This window comes from Stegodyphus dumicola, chromosome 3 (assembly GCF_044657685.1).
Source record: "Stegodyphus dumicola isolate Sdum_Otavi_A_Nest chromosome 3, ASM4465768v1".
Taxonomy (NCBI): Eukaryota; Metazoa; Arthropoda; class Arachnida; order Araneae; family Eresidae; genus Stegodyphus; species Stegodyphus dumicola.
The window spans coordinates 60,876,906-60,893,635 of record NC_140770.1 but is presented as its reverse complement, the minus strand read 5'-3'; the positions used below and the strand labels follow the sequence as shown (position 1 = coordinate 60,893,635).

The following is a 16,730-nucleotide window of genomic DNA, read 5'->3' as shown; positions in this document are numbered from 1 at the left end:
CATGAATATGGCACCAAAAGACGTACATAATGTATTTCCAAGTCATAAGTATTCTATTCTTTTTATATAACGTTCTCCTAAATCCGATGCCCGTGCGTTACCGTCAGCGTCAAAACCGAACGCTCGATGTGATAAAAACCCGTTGCAACATAAATACCATAATATCGATAAATATATGGAAGGGTTTTAAGATCTTCTTTGATTTTAGATTTATTGTGGGTAAACTATTATAACTAGACATATGTTTTTTTTTCGAAATAGTAACTATAATAATGGAGTTCTCTTTGAACAATTCTGCATTACCAAGTTTGAATATATGCTAGGTCTCTTTTTGTGGCTTGGAGAATGTCAAATCAGTATTTCGGTTCTCGCCTCGTCTTTTGAAATCTTTGCTTTGCAAGACTTGACAAATCATACCATCTGTTATTCTGGCTTTCAAAGTACCAATATGATGATGTGGTGGGGCAATGACTTGGTCTTTGGTATCCTCTTTGTCTGACTCACGAACGCTGTCAACAATTTCATAGGCCTGCCACTTCCTGGAATGTCACTAAGTTACCAATTTCTTTAAATTTTTCGTACCAGTTCATGCTCTTATTATCTAACATATTGCATAAATGAAAGCATCTAAGTTACCACTGAACCATTTGGCTTCATGATATAGTTCGACCGCCTCATTTGCAACCATGAGCGCAAACACGCAAGCGCCATTCGGACCGAATTATTCTCAAAATAGGGTGGAAGCTTTCCCTCCAGCATAGCTCTTTCCGGAGAAGAGAAGATCTTTCACGTCGCAGCAAGTAATAACGCCCCTTTTGGACGAGTCTATGTGTTTTGGCAGAATGCCAACCAGGGTTGAGCTTGAGACGGTCGAACTATACCACAAAACACCCTTGGCATTTTAGTTTTTTCTTTCATCGACACATCATTTTTTTTACAAACTATCCTTTGCTTACAACCATTGGGGAATATCTATTGGAGTTTAAAAAAATTAGCAGTTGTTCCAAATAATGATTAAACATTTTACATTTCTATTTTCCGTGGTTATTTCGTGTAAAATTTTTGTACTGGAGGTATGCTCAGACTATATAATCCGAAAATTGTTGTGTCGAAGTGTCTATATCTTGAAAGAGACGAGAATTTTATACAAGGCTTTAAATGGTTTAGATGCAGTTTTAATATAACGAAGTAAAGAAACAATTTTGCCAATCTAAAATGGAATACTATTCAAAATATTTATCTTTCCATAGCGTGCTTTCCTTAATTTTATCATCTTATTTCAATATTAAATTTTATGACACAGGATTTTAACGTAATTTCTTATTTTCCATGTAGTATTAATATAACGTAATTAATAAGTTTAATTATTTCTCTGAACTTAGTTACTCATTATTAATTGTTTTATTTAATGTTGTTAATTAATTAATTGATTTTTTATCGTTCTTTACGTTCTTCCATAGTGCTTCGGCCTTTCTAATACTAGAAATTTAACCCCGATTATTACAAGTACATGGCGTTCGATAACACCTTGCAATAAAACTCCAGTTTTTTAAGGCACCTGATTAGACGAATCAAAAATATTGAATTTTCAGTTTCTGAGAGAAATAAAGGCCAAAATAGATTCAGTACTTAAGCTCGTAGAGATAACAATATTTTGAAAAAAACGCAAACATCTAGGACCGACATTAAGGTTTTTTTTTTTGTGTGTGTGTGTGTTTGTTTGTTTGTTGTTGTTTTTTTAACTACGTAGTTTTTCCTCCACGTATAAAGTCTATAACAAATGAAATAGTTGACCTCTGTCCTAGTAATTAAGACTGCAGAACAACGACCGATGCTGAAATCTTAGCGACTGAGCAGGGTACATGGGGGTCCTTTGTCTCCATAATAGGAGTTTTCCTTAGAAACTCAGTCACGGAAGCATCCTTAGATAAAAAAATAATTTAAAGTTCTTATATAAAAAAATTGTGTGTTTTGTCCTATTCCGAGAAAGACAAAAATAACTCGAACAAAATTAAGAAGAAATTCATAAATAAAATATTCAAAAAAATTCTTATTACAGTTTATGAAGTATAAAAATTTAATCATGCCAAAAATTATTTATATCTGTTGCTATTATTCAGATTATAAAAAACTTACCGTTAAAATGGGCTTCCATGGCAAACAGGAAGAACTCATGTATACCATACCATTCCTAGAGACTGTAGCATGTGACGCATTTTCTAAGTTATGGACTTCAAACATCACCTTACAGTTTGGTGACATAGGAATACGATCACCGTTAGCAAGAGTCAAAGTTTTGTTGTCATCAAGAACAGAATTTAAATTTTCAATCCAAATGGCATCTACAGGGCCGTCTAAGACTAACCATACGAACTCGCCTGAAAGAATTTTTTTATTATGATTTGTAGTTTTATATAAAAAATATTTTTCTGATAAGTTCTGAAACAATATCATTTATCTGCGAAAAATATCATTTTTAAAAGTTTATTTCTTATTTAATTATGATGCTAAATTATAACTACAAAAGCAAAAGTCACAGCTTAATGAGATACTGGTTAACATTACTATTCGGATATTATTTTCAAGTTCTCCAAAACCTATTTATATGCAAAAATATAATAAATTCATTATTTGTTATATCAGATTGTTATAAAATGAATTTTTCAACACAAAATGAAAATTTCAAAGTATGAAACGAAATCTTCATATTTTCATTTTCAAGTAGATAACTTATAAAGTATTTCTCCCGCCGTCATAGCATGCCTTCGTGGTGTAGTGGTCAGCACGATCAGCGCGTATTTGAGAGGTTCGTGGTTCGAGTCCTGGCGAAGGCGTTGCTCATTTTTCATCTCTCCTACTTTCATAAAATATCTAATGTCTCTACAGTGGCTTCCTAACTAAAGAACGTGGTGTATGATGATTTTCCACCAGGATTTGTCGATTATGTCCGCTAATCCCTGGTTGCCCTTTAAAAGGGGGAGTATATAAGGTATTTCTCCCACCTTCTTAGCATGCCTTCGTGGTATAGTGGTCAGCGTGTTCGGCGCGTACTCGAGAGGTCCGTGGTTCGAGTCACTGCGAAGGCGTTGCTCATTTTTCATCTCTTCTGCTTTGAAAAAATACCCAATGTCTCTAAAATCTTACTGAAAGCGTCTTTTTAACTGTTGAGAAAAGTTATCAGTACAAATGCAGTCAAAATATTAGTTAAGCATTATATCCTTTTTTAAATAATATTTTTATATAATAAATATTATTAAAGTTGGCAAAATATTTAATGACAGAATTTTGAAAATATCCAAAAGAAGTTAATTTTTTGCAGTCTATAGTCCAGAATTCTACATCGTATAATAAAAATAATTTCATTCAGTAATACAGAGTTTGTTAATTTTTTTCTCAACATAGTATCAATTTTAGGCATATTGCAAATCCAAAACTTTTTTACGTTTCTGAGAATCAAAAGAGCTCGCTAATGGTATTTTCAAGACTGTCTGTAATTAAAATATTATGTATTAACATCACAAAATTGTCTGGCTTGTCCAGTAACAATGTTTAGAAATCATTTATACCAGGGTTACGAAAGAGGTGGTACCCGTGGTACGTAAGAGAAAAATAGGTGGTACGCAAATAAGCAAAGTATTTTTAACTATTAAATTCAATAATTAAAATCCTAACATCCGAATTGAGGTTTTTCTCTAACACTCGTAAATTTATGCGATCTCAGCTTTGTTCAAGAGTGGTGGTGGTAGTAGTACTTTGTAGTGGTGGTACTAATGGTTTTCATTTTTTGTTTAGAAGGTTTGTGCTAGTCGAAAGGTTGAGAATTGCTGATTTATACTAGTGATAAGTTTTTTCTCTTGTAGCAAAGTACGCGGTTCCAAATACAAGTATATTTCTTTACTGACCTTTCTTCGTTTTTAGAGTTTTCCTCCAAAGAGCAGAAAATATTCCATCTGTCCAGTCATCTGTGGCAACATCAAGTCGTCCAAACATCTGTGGAGCAGTGATAGCTTTAGGATTCATTCTCATCTCTTTATGAGGCATTCCCAAGGAACTAAGAGCCCCCATTAAACCTCTTATGCAGCTTGTTTTACCAGCTCCAGCAGGCCCAAGTGTCATAATGCCATGTCGAACAAGCTGAGTCTCATGTAACTATGAAAACAAAATAATTGTATGTAAAATCGTCACTATAACCGCATTTAAGAACAGCAAACAAACTTCTTAAAGTACTGCATTTTTTCCATATTCTTGTATAGAAGTAGTGAAATGTACCTCTGACGGGGGAAAAATTTTTCTTGTGGCACAGAGCTTTACCAAATGTTTCACTTGTATACTTGAGCTGCACTTTCTCAAGGTGGTCACAGGTATTCCTTTCGATACATATCATTCAAGTACAGTTCAGAAATTCACTTATTAATTTATTAATTACAAAGCACAAACATGTAGGAGAAGGATTAATTTGACTTTCATGGCATATGTTTTATCACTCAGCGAATAAGTGGCATAGCCACGGAATAGAATACTACGTAACTGAATTTAAATAATGTTTTTCTGGCATTCTTTAAGTAAATGATGTGTACGATTCGAGACATAGATGCGTTAAAATAGTATTCGTCAAAAAATCTTCTTTTTGTAGAATGAAAGTAGAAGCCTTCAGTCATTTATTTGATTTCAGTTTACACATTTGTTAATAAATTCTGAGAATCAGACTAAGAAATATGAAGAATATGTTTCAAACATTAATAAGCAAAAGTAATCAAAGAAATAAACTTTTATATCGCATCATGACAGATCTTATGAAAAGAAATTTAAGGATAACATTGATTTTACTTTGTCATCTGCTAAATTAAACATGTATCAATGTTTATAATCAAAGACACATCTGAACTCATTCATACGATCAAAAACTATTGTTTAAAGTTAATTTACTATTTTAATTTAACTAATTGATATTAAAATTAGGGATGTAATATATATATTCGAATTTCACTAACTTTGAACAGATTCCAAATTAAAAAATTCTTAGCTCCGAAAACTTTCTTTTAAAGCCTAAAAGGGCTAGTGGTCAGAACAACATTTTATGTTGATTCCATTTAAAAGTCGCCCACTGTAAATGTGTTGTTTTACTATTCATTCGAGTTTATTGTCATTCAGTAAAATTTAAGAACTTTTAAATATAATCTGTCTGTTACAGATTAACAATGCATTTAAAAGAAAAACATGCAGTTCTTAAGAGCATTATTTTTTTACTTTTTAATTTGATTGATTTAAATAAAATTCATAGTAGCTAATTAACAACATTAACTATTTCTCTAGATTTACGTTTTTTGTTTTTTCACTTTTCCAATCTACAGATTATATATAACGTTCCCATGTCAGTCTGAGTGTAATATGTTTATCCTGTATCCCATAAAATGTTTAGCTTTTCCACTTGTGACTTCTCTATTGTTAATCTTCTTTTGATAAAAGTTATTAAAGGTAAAAAGAGCTCTTTTGCGTGATCTTTAAGATCTGAACTATTTTAGTTTTCCTTCCCGTCTCCGTCATTAGAACCTGTCGAATCCTAATTTAAAAAACTATTAACGTTTTAACTAAAAACTGTAGAAATTTTATTTATAGTATTAATCAGTTACGTCCAATAAAAGCATTTGTTTAAAAGGGAACTAATTGGTGCAGTTTTAGGATCTCAGTCACTAGTGTCATCTCCGAACAGAATTTAGCATTTCAAGTTCATAGTTTATATAAATTAGTTCTTGAAATAATCCTCTTATCTCCACATTTACTTTGATTTAAAAAGATTTTGTCAAGCTATAAAACATTTGCATTCAAGTTTTCTCTATCAAATTTGCCTGAGAGGAAAGGTTTCAAGATCCGAATTAATTATACTTTCCATCTACAAAATTTTATTTATATCTTTTAAATAAATGTCTAAAAGGACTATTTTTCAAAACTGCAGTCTTAAATTTCCTTTTCATTAAATGAGGATTTCAGGTTTTGCTTTAATATTAAGTAACTTTAATTCTGGTAATATTATGATTCGAAAGATTTGAGATTTGTGAAATTAGATTAGTCTTTAGGATGTGGAATCGGATTCGAGAATATTTTGCTCTATCCTCAACTAGAATATTTATGTTTTATCACTGCCTTATGGGAATTTTTTGTACTCGATACAAAATGATAAATACGAAAGTGCTGTCTTGATAATAAAAACCCAGATCTTTTAACTTAATTAGTGTACATGTAGGAAAGTTACTAAACGGGTCATATTCATACATGATGTCATATTACCTGCATAAGTTTCTCCTTCCATGCTGGATAGGCAACGAGGCTACTTTCTTTCACCTGCTTCTCTATCGCTTCCTCTAGTTCAGAATTCTGTTTCTTATGATCACGAATGCCGGGAAAGAGGTCGTTTAATAAGGACAAAAATAGTGGCTCATTCTCATCGATCTATGACAGCAATATTTACAAACAATAATTCAGTTTAGGATTTATATTAACTATGATAATTCAAAAACTGATGTGAAAATTGTGCAAACATACTTTAAAAAAACATTTGAAAAAAAATTATATAGATGTGAATAAACTGCGTATAAAAATAATAACTGACTTTAGTTGAGATAAAAAGTTTTAGAAAATATCAAATGAAAGCTTTTCGAAGCAATATTCATGTATCGTAAACTTTCTTTAAAAATAGTGTAATTAAAAATAATTAACTTTAACGTGTTAACTAACTTCAGAATTAGTTCAAAGCCCAGTTTCTTATTAATTAAAAACAAACTCTGAATACTAATGTCTTACGTATTAACGTAATTGGAAGAAAATAGTTTAAATCTGTAGTTTGTCATTCATTTAATGATCATGTCAAACTTTTCCTTGTACAATCACAATCATGCAGTCGATTTCTATTCATATGTGAAAAAATTAATAAACACAGCGCTACAGTCAATCCAGTATAACAAAGCAAGATAAAGTCTGTTGGACATTAATTAATGGTTTTGTCTCATCGTTGCATAAATGATGATTTATTATCACAAACGACACATTCAGTCTGAGAGTTGTTACTCAAGTCTTGTTAAAGTAATGCCCAGAGTAGTAATTTATTACTTATATTCTTTATAATAGCATAGTTATTTATTATTATTATAGAATTATTTTACGTTTCCACTGAAATATCTCTACTGAAACAAAATATGATCATCTAAAAAAATACAATTTTTATACTAACTTTGTTACAAATATGCTAATTAAAAAATGTAATTTACAAAGATTATTTTAAACATCCCTACGTCAGTAGATTTTCACTAAAATGCATGCCTGGAGTTCCGCAATTACATTTCTTCAGGAATAACTAAGTCTCATATTTTTTATAAATAAATTAGAGATGCCTATTAAATATTGAGTGATTTTTGACCCATTTCAATTACATTTACATAAACCACTTTGGTTTACGTTTTAATCAAATCTTTGACTTAGCCTAACAGGATATTATACAAAACCAATTATGTGACAGGCTAGTATTTAAAAAAAAAATTAGCTTTCTTACCAGTTTCGATAAATTCATGTCTTTTAGTACTCGCATTACAATAGCACTTTCGGAATCAGTGGAGTTGGAACGTTTTGTTGCACCAAGTGTCCTTAGAACAGACAGAATATTCCTGAGTCCAAAATCATAATGAACCTATAAAATAAATTTAAAATTTACATCAAAATATTTGATAATATGTATCGATAGGCTTAAATTAAAACGTATGATAATGTGTAGCTTGAATTTAAATACATTATAGTACGCAACAATAGATTTAAATTGAAACTGTATTAATTTGGATTGTTTTCGAATGAAAATATAGCCAGGCGCCTTAGATTTCAAAAATAAATTCACCATAAATCACAGCAACCTAGGAACCAAGATCTGTGGTACACAAGAAAGAAAACTGTCGCATTTGAATTACAGCATTGCGTATACAATATCCAAAAGTCCTTATACGGCTTTTTTTTCTCAAACATTGGTAGTAGACTTCCAGTTACTAAAATGTTTTAAATAACGCAAATATTCATATTTTAGATTATCTAAATTTACAAAATTAGTCTAATTAATTTACAAAATTAAATAGAATTAAAATGTATTTTACAAAAATAAACTTCTTATACTGCATCTAGTCTAGTACATTTATTAAAAGTTTATATTCATTCTATAAAATGAACACAGAACAGATTCCCGTATGGCAAAAATGGCCGATGTAATTAATTTTAAAGCTTTAGATCCTATTCTAGGGTTATACACAAATTGAAGAGAAATATATTTAAATTTGTATATAACCAAAAATGAAATATCGATTTAGGAAAAGATCATTACGAGCGTTAATATGCAGATGTCTTGAAAAGTTTTAATCAGTATAATTTTTTTTTCAAAAGATCTTCATTTTAGCTAACAGTGAAATCTCAGTTCACGAATTTAGTTCGTTCTGAAGGTCATTCGTCAGCCGAAGTGTTAGTAAACCCAAACAATTTTCCCCATAGAATTAATTTAAAATAGATTAATTCGTTCCTAGACCACAGATGATTGCTTATTTAAACTTTATGTGAAGTTATTCCAGTACTTTGTGCACACATTCATAACCCGAAACCAATGGAAATCATTAAATATAAAACAAAACGTTAAACACAAAATTAAAGAGATAAAATAATTTAATTTGATTGCACTTGTACGAAGAAGAATGGATGCAAAAATGGAAAATGTCAGGTAACTGTCATTAGAGGACATTTTCTTTTATCATCTTATAAGGGCCACTCAACCCTGCTTGTGTGGGGACCTCTGTTTCACTAATTAACACAGCCTCTGTTTCACTGAAAATTTGTCCAATGCGATTTGTTTGTTACCCAGATTTTAAAATGTTTCTAAAGTGAGACATTGGCATTGCACTGCCACTTAAAATCTTTATGTTGTAGCTTGACAGTCTTCATTAAGGTGAAATCCTTACATGAAAATTGTACATTTAATCATATTTTGCCAAAACTTTGAGCATTAAAGTGTAGAGTCATTAGGTTTATTTCGCAAAAGAAACGTTAAAAATTAGCAATGCCAGCACCGGGACTTCAGCTCCGGTTTTTCATGTAGACATGGCCTGTTTTACAACTACACCATGAAGGCACGAGATAAAAGGGGAGAGAAAGTCTTATATCAGAGCTAGGATAATTTTTCTCTTCCTTTCTTGAAAGCATTTCTTTCAAAATCGCCTTCTGGTTCTACTTCTGATATCATATCATTTCTTTTTTGTTTCAGCTCATTTTTCGTTGAACCTCTAGTAACTTTATCCGTTTATTGTTGCTTCCTAGTCAATTCCTTTTCCGAGATATACAGGCAACAAATGACAATATTATAGATAACAGAAATGTTCTATGTGTCAAAGCTACCGTGCTGGAGGAATGTATAATAAAAGAGCTGTGATGCCTTTTCCTCTGCCACTAGTCCATTTTCAGAAGTGAGAAGTAAATGTGACTGTTCCATCCTTTTTCGATATACGTTTTCAGCTTTAGTCTGCCTTTTACCGAAAACATACAGACTTGCTCTGTGACAACGTACTGTTCCATCACGATAATGCTAGACTTTATGTAGCACGGTAAATTCAGGAGTGTCTAGCGGAGTTCTGATGTCAACTTCTTCATCAGTCTCCATACGGGACCAACCTAATCTCTAGTAACTTTTCATTAGCGATGCCCTCAGAGTTTACTTTGGCGGTATACGGTCGCGGATACTGCAGACAAAAATACACAGACAAAATATCTATATAAAAATCTGTGTAAAAACAGATTCCTATTCCGGAGATACAGGATGTAGCAGACATTTGAACCCTCACACAGCAATGAGATTAGATTCTCAGAGCAAATGGGAGTTATGCGATAAAATAAAATTGGTTGTGACATAAATATTTCATACATCTTTATTTCTGTGGCTAACTGAAATTTATTTGTTGATTGCCCTACATTCTGCATCACAGTTCCAAAACTGTGCTTGTACTACTAGAACGTTAGATAAAATAGAACTTTTTCCAGCTGGCACAGCTATGCCATTTCTGTGCACATTATCATATTTTATATAAATACTGACTACGAGCTTCTGGTTGATGACGTCTAAATTTTCATTCTAACATATGTTTAGGAAGACATGGCATGTTATGGGAGATGTCAAATGAGCTCAAACTGTTGTCAGAATTTGCTGAATAAAAGTCCTATTAAACATCTCATATACAAACAGAATAAGAAACGATTATCTTTTAAGCATGGATTATAACATAGTAGTAACTTTTTTGCAGCATGAATTCCATGATTATTGTTTGAAAATTTTAAGAGATTGTTTAAGATTTTGCGAATATTAAATTTTTCCAGAATGTCGAGTCAGTCTCCTAATTTCGAATATTTTTCTATTATTTTGTATTTTACATTATCTTACATTTATTAAATAGTTATACTACCTCCAGTTTTGCTTTTAGTTATGCTTCGTTGCAGTTTCCACAACACTGTTCTTCCAAATAATCCTACTCAAAATCTAAGCCAAAAGAGCTAAATTCTGCACAACTTTTAGAATACCAAACAAAGTAGTTTTCTGAAATTTACGTTACGTCACTCTCCAATTCCTTTCATCACTGAAAAACAATTTCGCTGCCGAACAACATAATTATTCTAAAACCATACTACTTAATGAAGAAAATGTGCGCGTGTGCTGTTTTTAATGAATAAAAACACTGTCCACTAAAATAATAATTGGAAAAGATGATGTTGAATACATAATTAAAATTTTTTTGGTTTGCAAATTTAAATTTCAATTAAAAGATGTATGTGATATGTTTTGTTACATATTAATTATATGTAGCTTCTATGTTCCCCAAAACTATGTTAATCATTAATCGCGAAATTTTTAGTATAAATTCTAAGCTGGGAATTTTTAGCCAATTTTTATTGCTTACTTAGCTACTTTGTGATTTTTGCCTTTATTTCTCGGTGACAAAATTACTGCCTTAAGTGACAATACCTCTGGTATAATTTCTGCGTAAAGCTGGATATTTGCTTCACTAATGTTTCCTAGATTCTTGATGTATTTTTTTATGTTTCTATAAATTGCGGAGTAGTTAAGTAGCTACTTTATCTCTGTGAAGTTTCGAGACAGCATGCTTTAGAACACATGTCTTGCTTTAGAACATATTTGATGTGAAATAATACGTGTTATTATAACATATAAGTAAAATTGTATCCATCTTGCAATATCAGCAAAGACAGAATACAGCAGGTAACTATTAACCTATTTAATCATCTCACCTGCCTCCTTTGAACTGAAAGAAATTATTCTTGAAAAAATATCTGATATGACTGCTATGTGTATTTTGGCTTTATACTTGTCCGTAATTAATAAGTATTCTCACACTTTCACGTTTCTATACATATGGGGAAAAAATTAACCACTAGCTTTAGCCGAAGAATTTTAAAAATACCTCGCTTGTTTAAAGACTGAAATTATAAATTATCGTATTTTAACGAAATATTAAGCATATATTTTTAAGTCTTTTTTACTGCATTTTAATACCTCATTTTGTATGACTTAAATAATTCAAGTAAATGATCCTTAATTAAATTAAAATAAATACATACAATTACGTAAATATTTCCCGTGAATTAGTGAAGAGAAATATCATTTCGCAAATTAAAACATTGATTTACATTCTCTTAACTATGATTAATACACTGAAATTGTTTTCTCATAATAGTTTTCTTCTTTTAGTACATCAAGATAATTCTCCCTTTACAAATTAAATGGCTAAAAATTTTTAATGTATATATTAAAAGCCTTCATGAATTGTAGAGATAGTATTTTGTGGCAATAGTTTTACAGCGATGCTTCCTTTCGGCGAACGGCTGGTCTTCAAATTCTTGCATATTTTACGCATCCGCTTGAAAGCTGTGTTAATTTTTGGTCTTTCTTTAAACTTTTCAACAGATGGTTCACCACTTCCTGCGAATTTGAAAACAGTATTTTTTCTTGCATTAGTGTTCGTATAATCGTGAGAAAATTTTACTGAAACGATTGAAGAAAATGTTGTATAATTATAATTAAAAATATGAAGTATATTTAATATTCCGCATCTTGTCTTTTTTAATTTGGTTTTTCGTCGAGAACAAGAAGACTTAATTTTTAAATAATCATTGGTTGATTTATTTGCATTCTTTGACGGACTATTAATTTCTACTTGGTCCGCTTCTTTTGCAGGTGACAATGGCAATTTTCTGATATCTTCCCTAGTTAATAACAACGTGCTTGGAGTTTCAGGCGATAATTCTGTTAATGCAACGTTAAAAAACTGCAAAGAGCTTGGACAAGAATTACATTTATCAACATTTTTACGAAATATTTTCAAGTATTCAAAAGTACTCGGAGTTGAAATATAGCGTTGGGATTTATACTTCTTTGCCATTTTTTTACTTTTTCGTGTAAAACACGATGAAATAGAATCCGTAGTACAAGTTGCTGCGCATTTTTTTGCGGATACAAAATTATTTTCTGATTTAACATTTTGTTCTGTCAGATCTTCGATAACTAATTTTTCTAATTCTAAATCTTCATAAATGGTCCTTTTGTCGTAGTTAGAACACTTCGTAAAGTCTCTCGTTTGATATAAAGGAGTAACGTTATCAAGAAATGAATGTGCCAGTCCAGATGTGGCAGAAGCCCTTCTCTTTGGGTCTTCTACTAAGAAAAGATTTACAAAGTCTAAAAATTCTGCAGTAGTTTCTGCAGTCAGCTTTTCAGCCCGCCTGTGAACACGGCGAAACTCAGAATAGGTCTTCTGTTGGGAAGTGATGGATACAACTTTTGGAAAAATATCCTCGTCGTAAGAATTTCTCTCAGTTATTAAACGAAACAGAAATTGCTTGGTAAGCACTTGAAATACTAAAATACCATAAGTCCAAAGTTCAGCAGCAATGCCGTCAAAGGGACGTTTCTTCGTTTCCGAAGCAACTTCTGGAGGAAGAGATATTAAATTTAATCCAAACTGGGTAGCATATGCATTTTTGGTAGTACTAAGCGTAGAAAAATCCCCTATAATAGCTACATCAGTTTTGCTACATATCATTATATTTTCTTCCTTCAAATCCAGATGGCAAAAGTTCTTACTGTGTAAATATTCTAAGCCTTTCAACACATCAAGCATGTACAATGTTTTCTTCAAGAAGCAGTGCTTATTCTTATGAAACTTGGGTCTTTTCTTGTACAGAACATTAAACAGGTCATCACCTACGAATGGCATTATATGAACAACTAACTCATTCCTTAAATTATCTGTTCTGATAAACCGTAAAAGATTTATATGCTTTAAATACGGCCAAAAATATGTCTCTCCTGGAGTTGATTTTGTTACAATTTTTGCAGCAACATCTGCGTCTGATCGCCTGTCATAAACTAGAAACACTTTACCATAAGATCCATGTCCAAGACAATATTTTACTGAATAGTCCTGACAAGAATAAAATGTTTTCATGCAACACTTCGATGATGGTTCATTTACACCGGACATCTTAATTTTTCATCCTCTGAATGCGCAACCTTTTGTTTACATTTCAGCACGTAGGGGTAAATCCGTAGCAGTATGTATTTAAAGGAGAAAAGCTCGAGATACTAATAAGTTATAAATAGCTAACACATATACTATATTACATATTTTAAGCTTTTCAAATGGCAATAGCAATGCATTTTAAACAAACAACGGTCATATAAGTTATGTAAAGAATGGTAACACTCCTAAAATATTTCTCTTAAATTATCTAGAAGCTCATGTCTTATATAAGCACAGCTAAGCGAATTCGGAGTTTTTCCCACTCTATAAGTTTTTTACTCTGCGTTTTTGTGTATTTATTCGGAAAATTAAAACTTATATGAGAAACGAGTCTTCACAGCCTGATTTCCTAAAATGTCCTATGAAGAAATAAACAGTCTTTAAAACGAATAAAGAAATGATTAGCAAGATTTCTCCCCTAATGAAGCAATACAAGAAAAAATGTATTCTAACATACCAAAAAACATAAAAACTGAATTACAAGAAATGAAGCAGATTCTGAATGAACATTACCCAAAGGAAATGAAATTTGGTTCGGAAGATTAAAGATTACTATGCACCGAGTGATCATGTGAGGACAATCTATAGCGAAAAGAAAATAAAACAACGAAAAATCAGGCTGGAAGGAGTGAAAATGACTAAGATAAAATTACGGAGAACGAGGTAAGATATAACTCTTCCAGAAAATCCCCTAGAACTTCCACTGAAGAAATACAGGTGGGAAATTTCATAGCTAAATAAATTTCCCCCACTCAGCGGTGCGGAGACAGAAGTAATGAGAAGCGAAAGTCCTGAAGGAGCAACTGAAAAATTCCTCTTATTGTGATTACAGACACGCTGATATTGATTATCGTTGCTTGGATCAGAGCTTCTAGCTTCGTGCAGGAAACAATATGAACAGAAGTAAAACGTTCTTCCATATTATTCATGCACAGAATCATGAAAATTTCATCTGAATTCAGGAAAAGCTAAGAACGATAAGTATATCTTTTCACACGTAACGGTTGAAGAATGAAAGGAATAGCAATCTGAGAAAACGTTTCCAGAACAACGCCGAAAGAAAAAAAAGTCAGAAATGATTTAGCGAAACGAAATTTTCCAGTTCTAAAAGGGAAGCAGTTTACAAAAAAAGGAAGAAAAACGAAGACAGTATTGCGTATCTCGCCCTATACTTCCTTGAACTGGAGAAAAGCGAAACTGATCTATCCATTTTTAAGGTGAACAAACAACATTATGAGCATTAGTATGCACATCAAAGAATACGAGCTTAAGAAGAAAGGGCCAACCTAATGGTATAAATGCCAGCGGTAAAGCCATATTCAACATCTGTGCTTCGTTCGCTGTGTAATCTTCAATAAAAACCCAACGAAGTGCCAAATGCCCTAAGGCTGTTTGCATTTTCTGTAACCTGGCCTCATGACAGCAGCTTTAGTGGTTGCCCAGAATGTAATAAAAATTTGTCTAATAATCTAAGAAAGACTAAATAAAAAAGAGAAAATCAAATGCTGAAGACACCCCCCTCAAAAAAAAAGTTCGGGAATAATCGAAAAATTCAGAAGCCCCCATTCCTACCCAAAACAGAAGACAATGCAGAGGAATAATAAAAATATACGGCAGAAATGCGGAAAAATCAAATCAAGGAAGCTCAACTGACATAAACTGGGTAAGCATGATAAAAGAAATATTTTCCATTTTAAAAGAAAGCAAAGTTACCATCCTAAAAGCAGCAGAACTATTCCTGAATTAGTTCGTCCAATACGATATCAAAGATAATCTCCAGCTCTCCACCAGAAAAGAAAATTTTATCACAATTATTGATGGTCAACTTCGGTACATTCTTGTACCCGGTACGAGAGTAACGGGTACAGACAAGTACCCGGTACAAAATACCCTTTACTCAAGTAACCGTTACTTTGAAAAGTACCGAAAACCGATTTCAAGTACCGAGTACCCAAGTAACGATTTGGAGTACCGAAGTAACGAAATACCGGAGTAACAGTTTGCTGTACCGTAGTACCCTAGTACTTGCTGTACCGGAGTACCCTACCGGAGTGCCCTAGTAACGGTTTGCTGTACCGGAGTACCCTAGTAACGATTTGGAGTACCGAAGTACCCTAGTAACGATTTGGAGTACCGTAGTGCCCTAGTAACGATTTGGAGTACCGAAATACGCAGCTAACGATTTTGCGCACTGAAGGAACTCTGCCACGTCACCACGTGTTTGATTTTATCTGTACGGAGTAAGATTTTGAATATCAGAAAACATGTCAACTACGGAAGTGTCTGAGGAGCAGACCATTCATGGACACAAGGAGCGCATATCACCATTTCGCAAATACAACCAGATACTACTGTCCTCGTACCAAAACCGAAGTGAGCTGAACCCTCATCGATCCTCCAGTAACGAATACCGAAATACCGAGAAGAGACGCATGTTTTCGTTACAAAGTAACGAATACCGAAAAGCACTCGTTTCGGTACAGAAGTAACGAATACCGAAAAGTATCCGTTTCGGTGCAAAAGTAACGAATACCGAAAAGTGCCCGTTTCGGTACAGAAGTAACGAATACCGAAAAGTACCCGTTTCGGTACAGGGTAACGAATACCGAAAAGTACCGATTTCGGTACTGAAGTAACGGGTACTTGGATGTACCGATTTTCAGTACCCGTTACAACTAAGTACCCGTTACAAAATACCCTGTTCGGTAGTACCGACTCATCTAATCACAATCGTCAATCGTCACGAATTGGGAGAGTTAATCATATCCTCTATCACCAGATGTTGACACAAAGTTCCCGTTTTTTCGCCTTAGAGCGTTTCGCGCTTTTAACATCTTACTTAACGCCATCGCCTCAGGGCAATAAGTCCACAGTACAGGTAAGTAACAGTTTTATGCTAAAACGTCAACTACAGTACTATTACGTTCCAAGTTCCAGTCACTTCTAAATAACAGTTCACCAAAGCTATAAAACTGTTCAAAATCAGAAATGAAACTGTTTACATATAATTATCTGCTCGATAAAAGACCCTATTCCTTACATAAACTTCTAGGGTATCTACAGTATTCCTTGCCATTATGGCTTAATTCATTGGTCGAACAAGGAGAGCCTTGAAAATTCTCCCTGAAA

At 32.7% G+C, this 16,730-nt stretch overlaps 1 protein-coding gene across 1 annotated transcript in view; it reads right to left on the bottom strand.

Annotated features, from left to right (window-relative positions):
- Dhc1 (dynein axonemal heavy chain 1) overlaps positions 1-16,730 on the bottom strand; it is a 402,656-nt gene that overhangs the window by 211,087 nt on the left and 174,839 nt on the right. Inside the window, exons 37-40 of the mRNA XM_085812430.1 lie at positions 7,544-7,678; positions 6,286-6,447; positions 3,903-4,149; positions 2,137-2,378 (exon numbers count right to left, since the gene is read on the bottom strand). Of these exons, the coding sequence (XP_085668556.1) occupies positions 2,137-2,378; positions 3,903-4,149; positions 6,286-6,447; positions 7,544-7,678 (786 nt within the window). The remainder of the gene's footprint in view (positions 1-2,136; positions 2,379-3,902; positions 4,150-6,285; positions 6,448-7,543; positions 7,679-16,730) is intronic.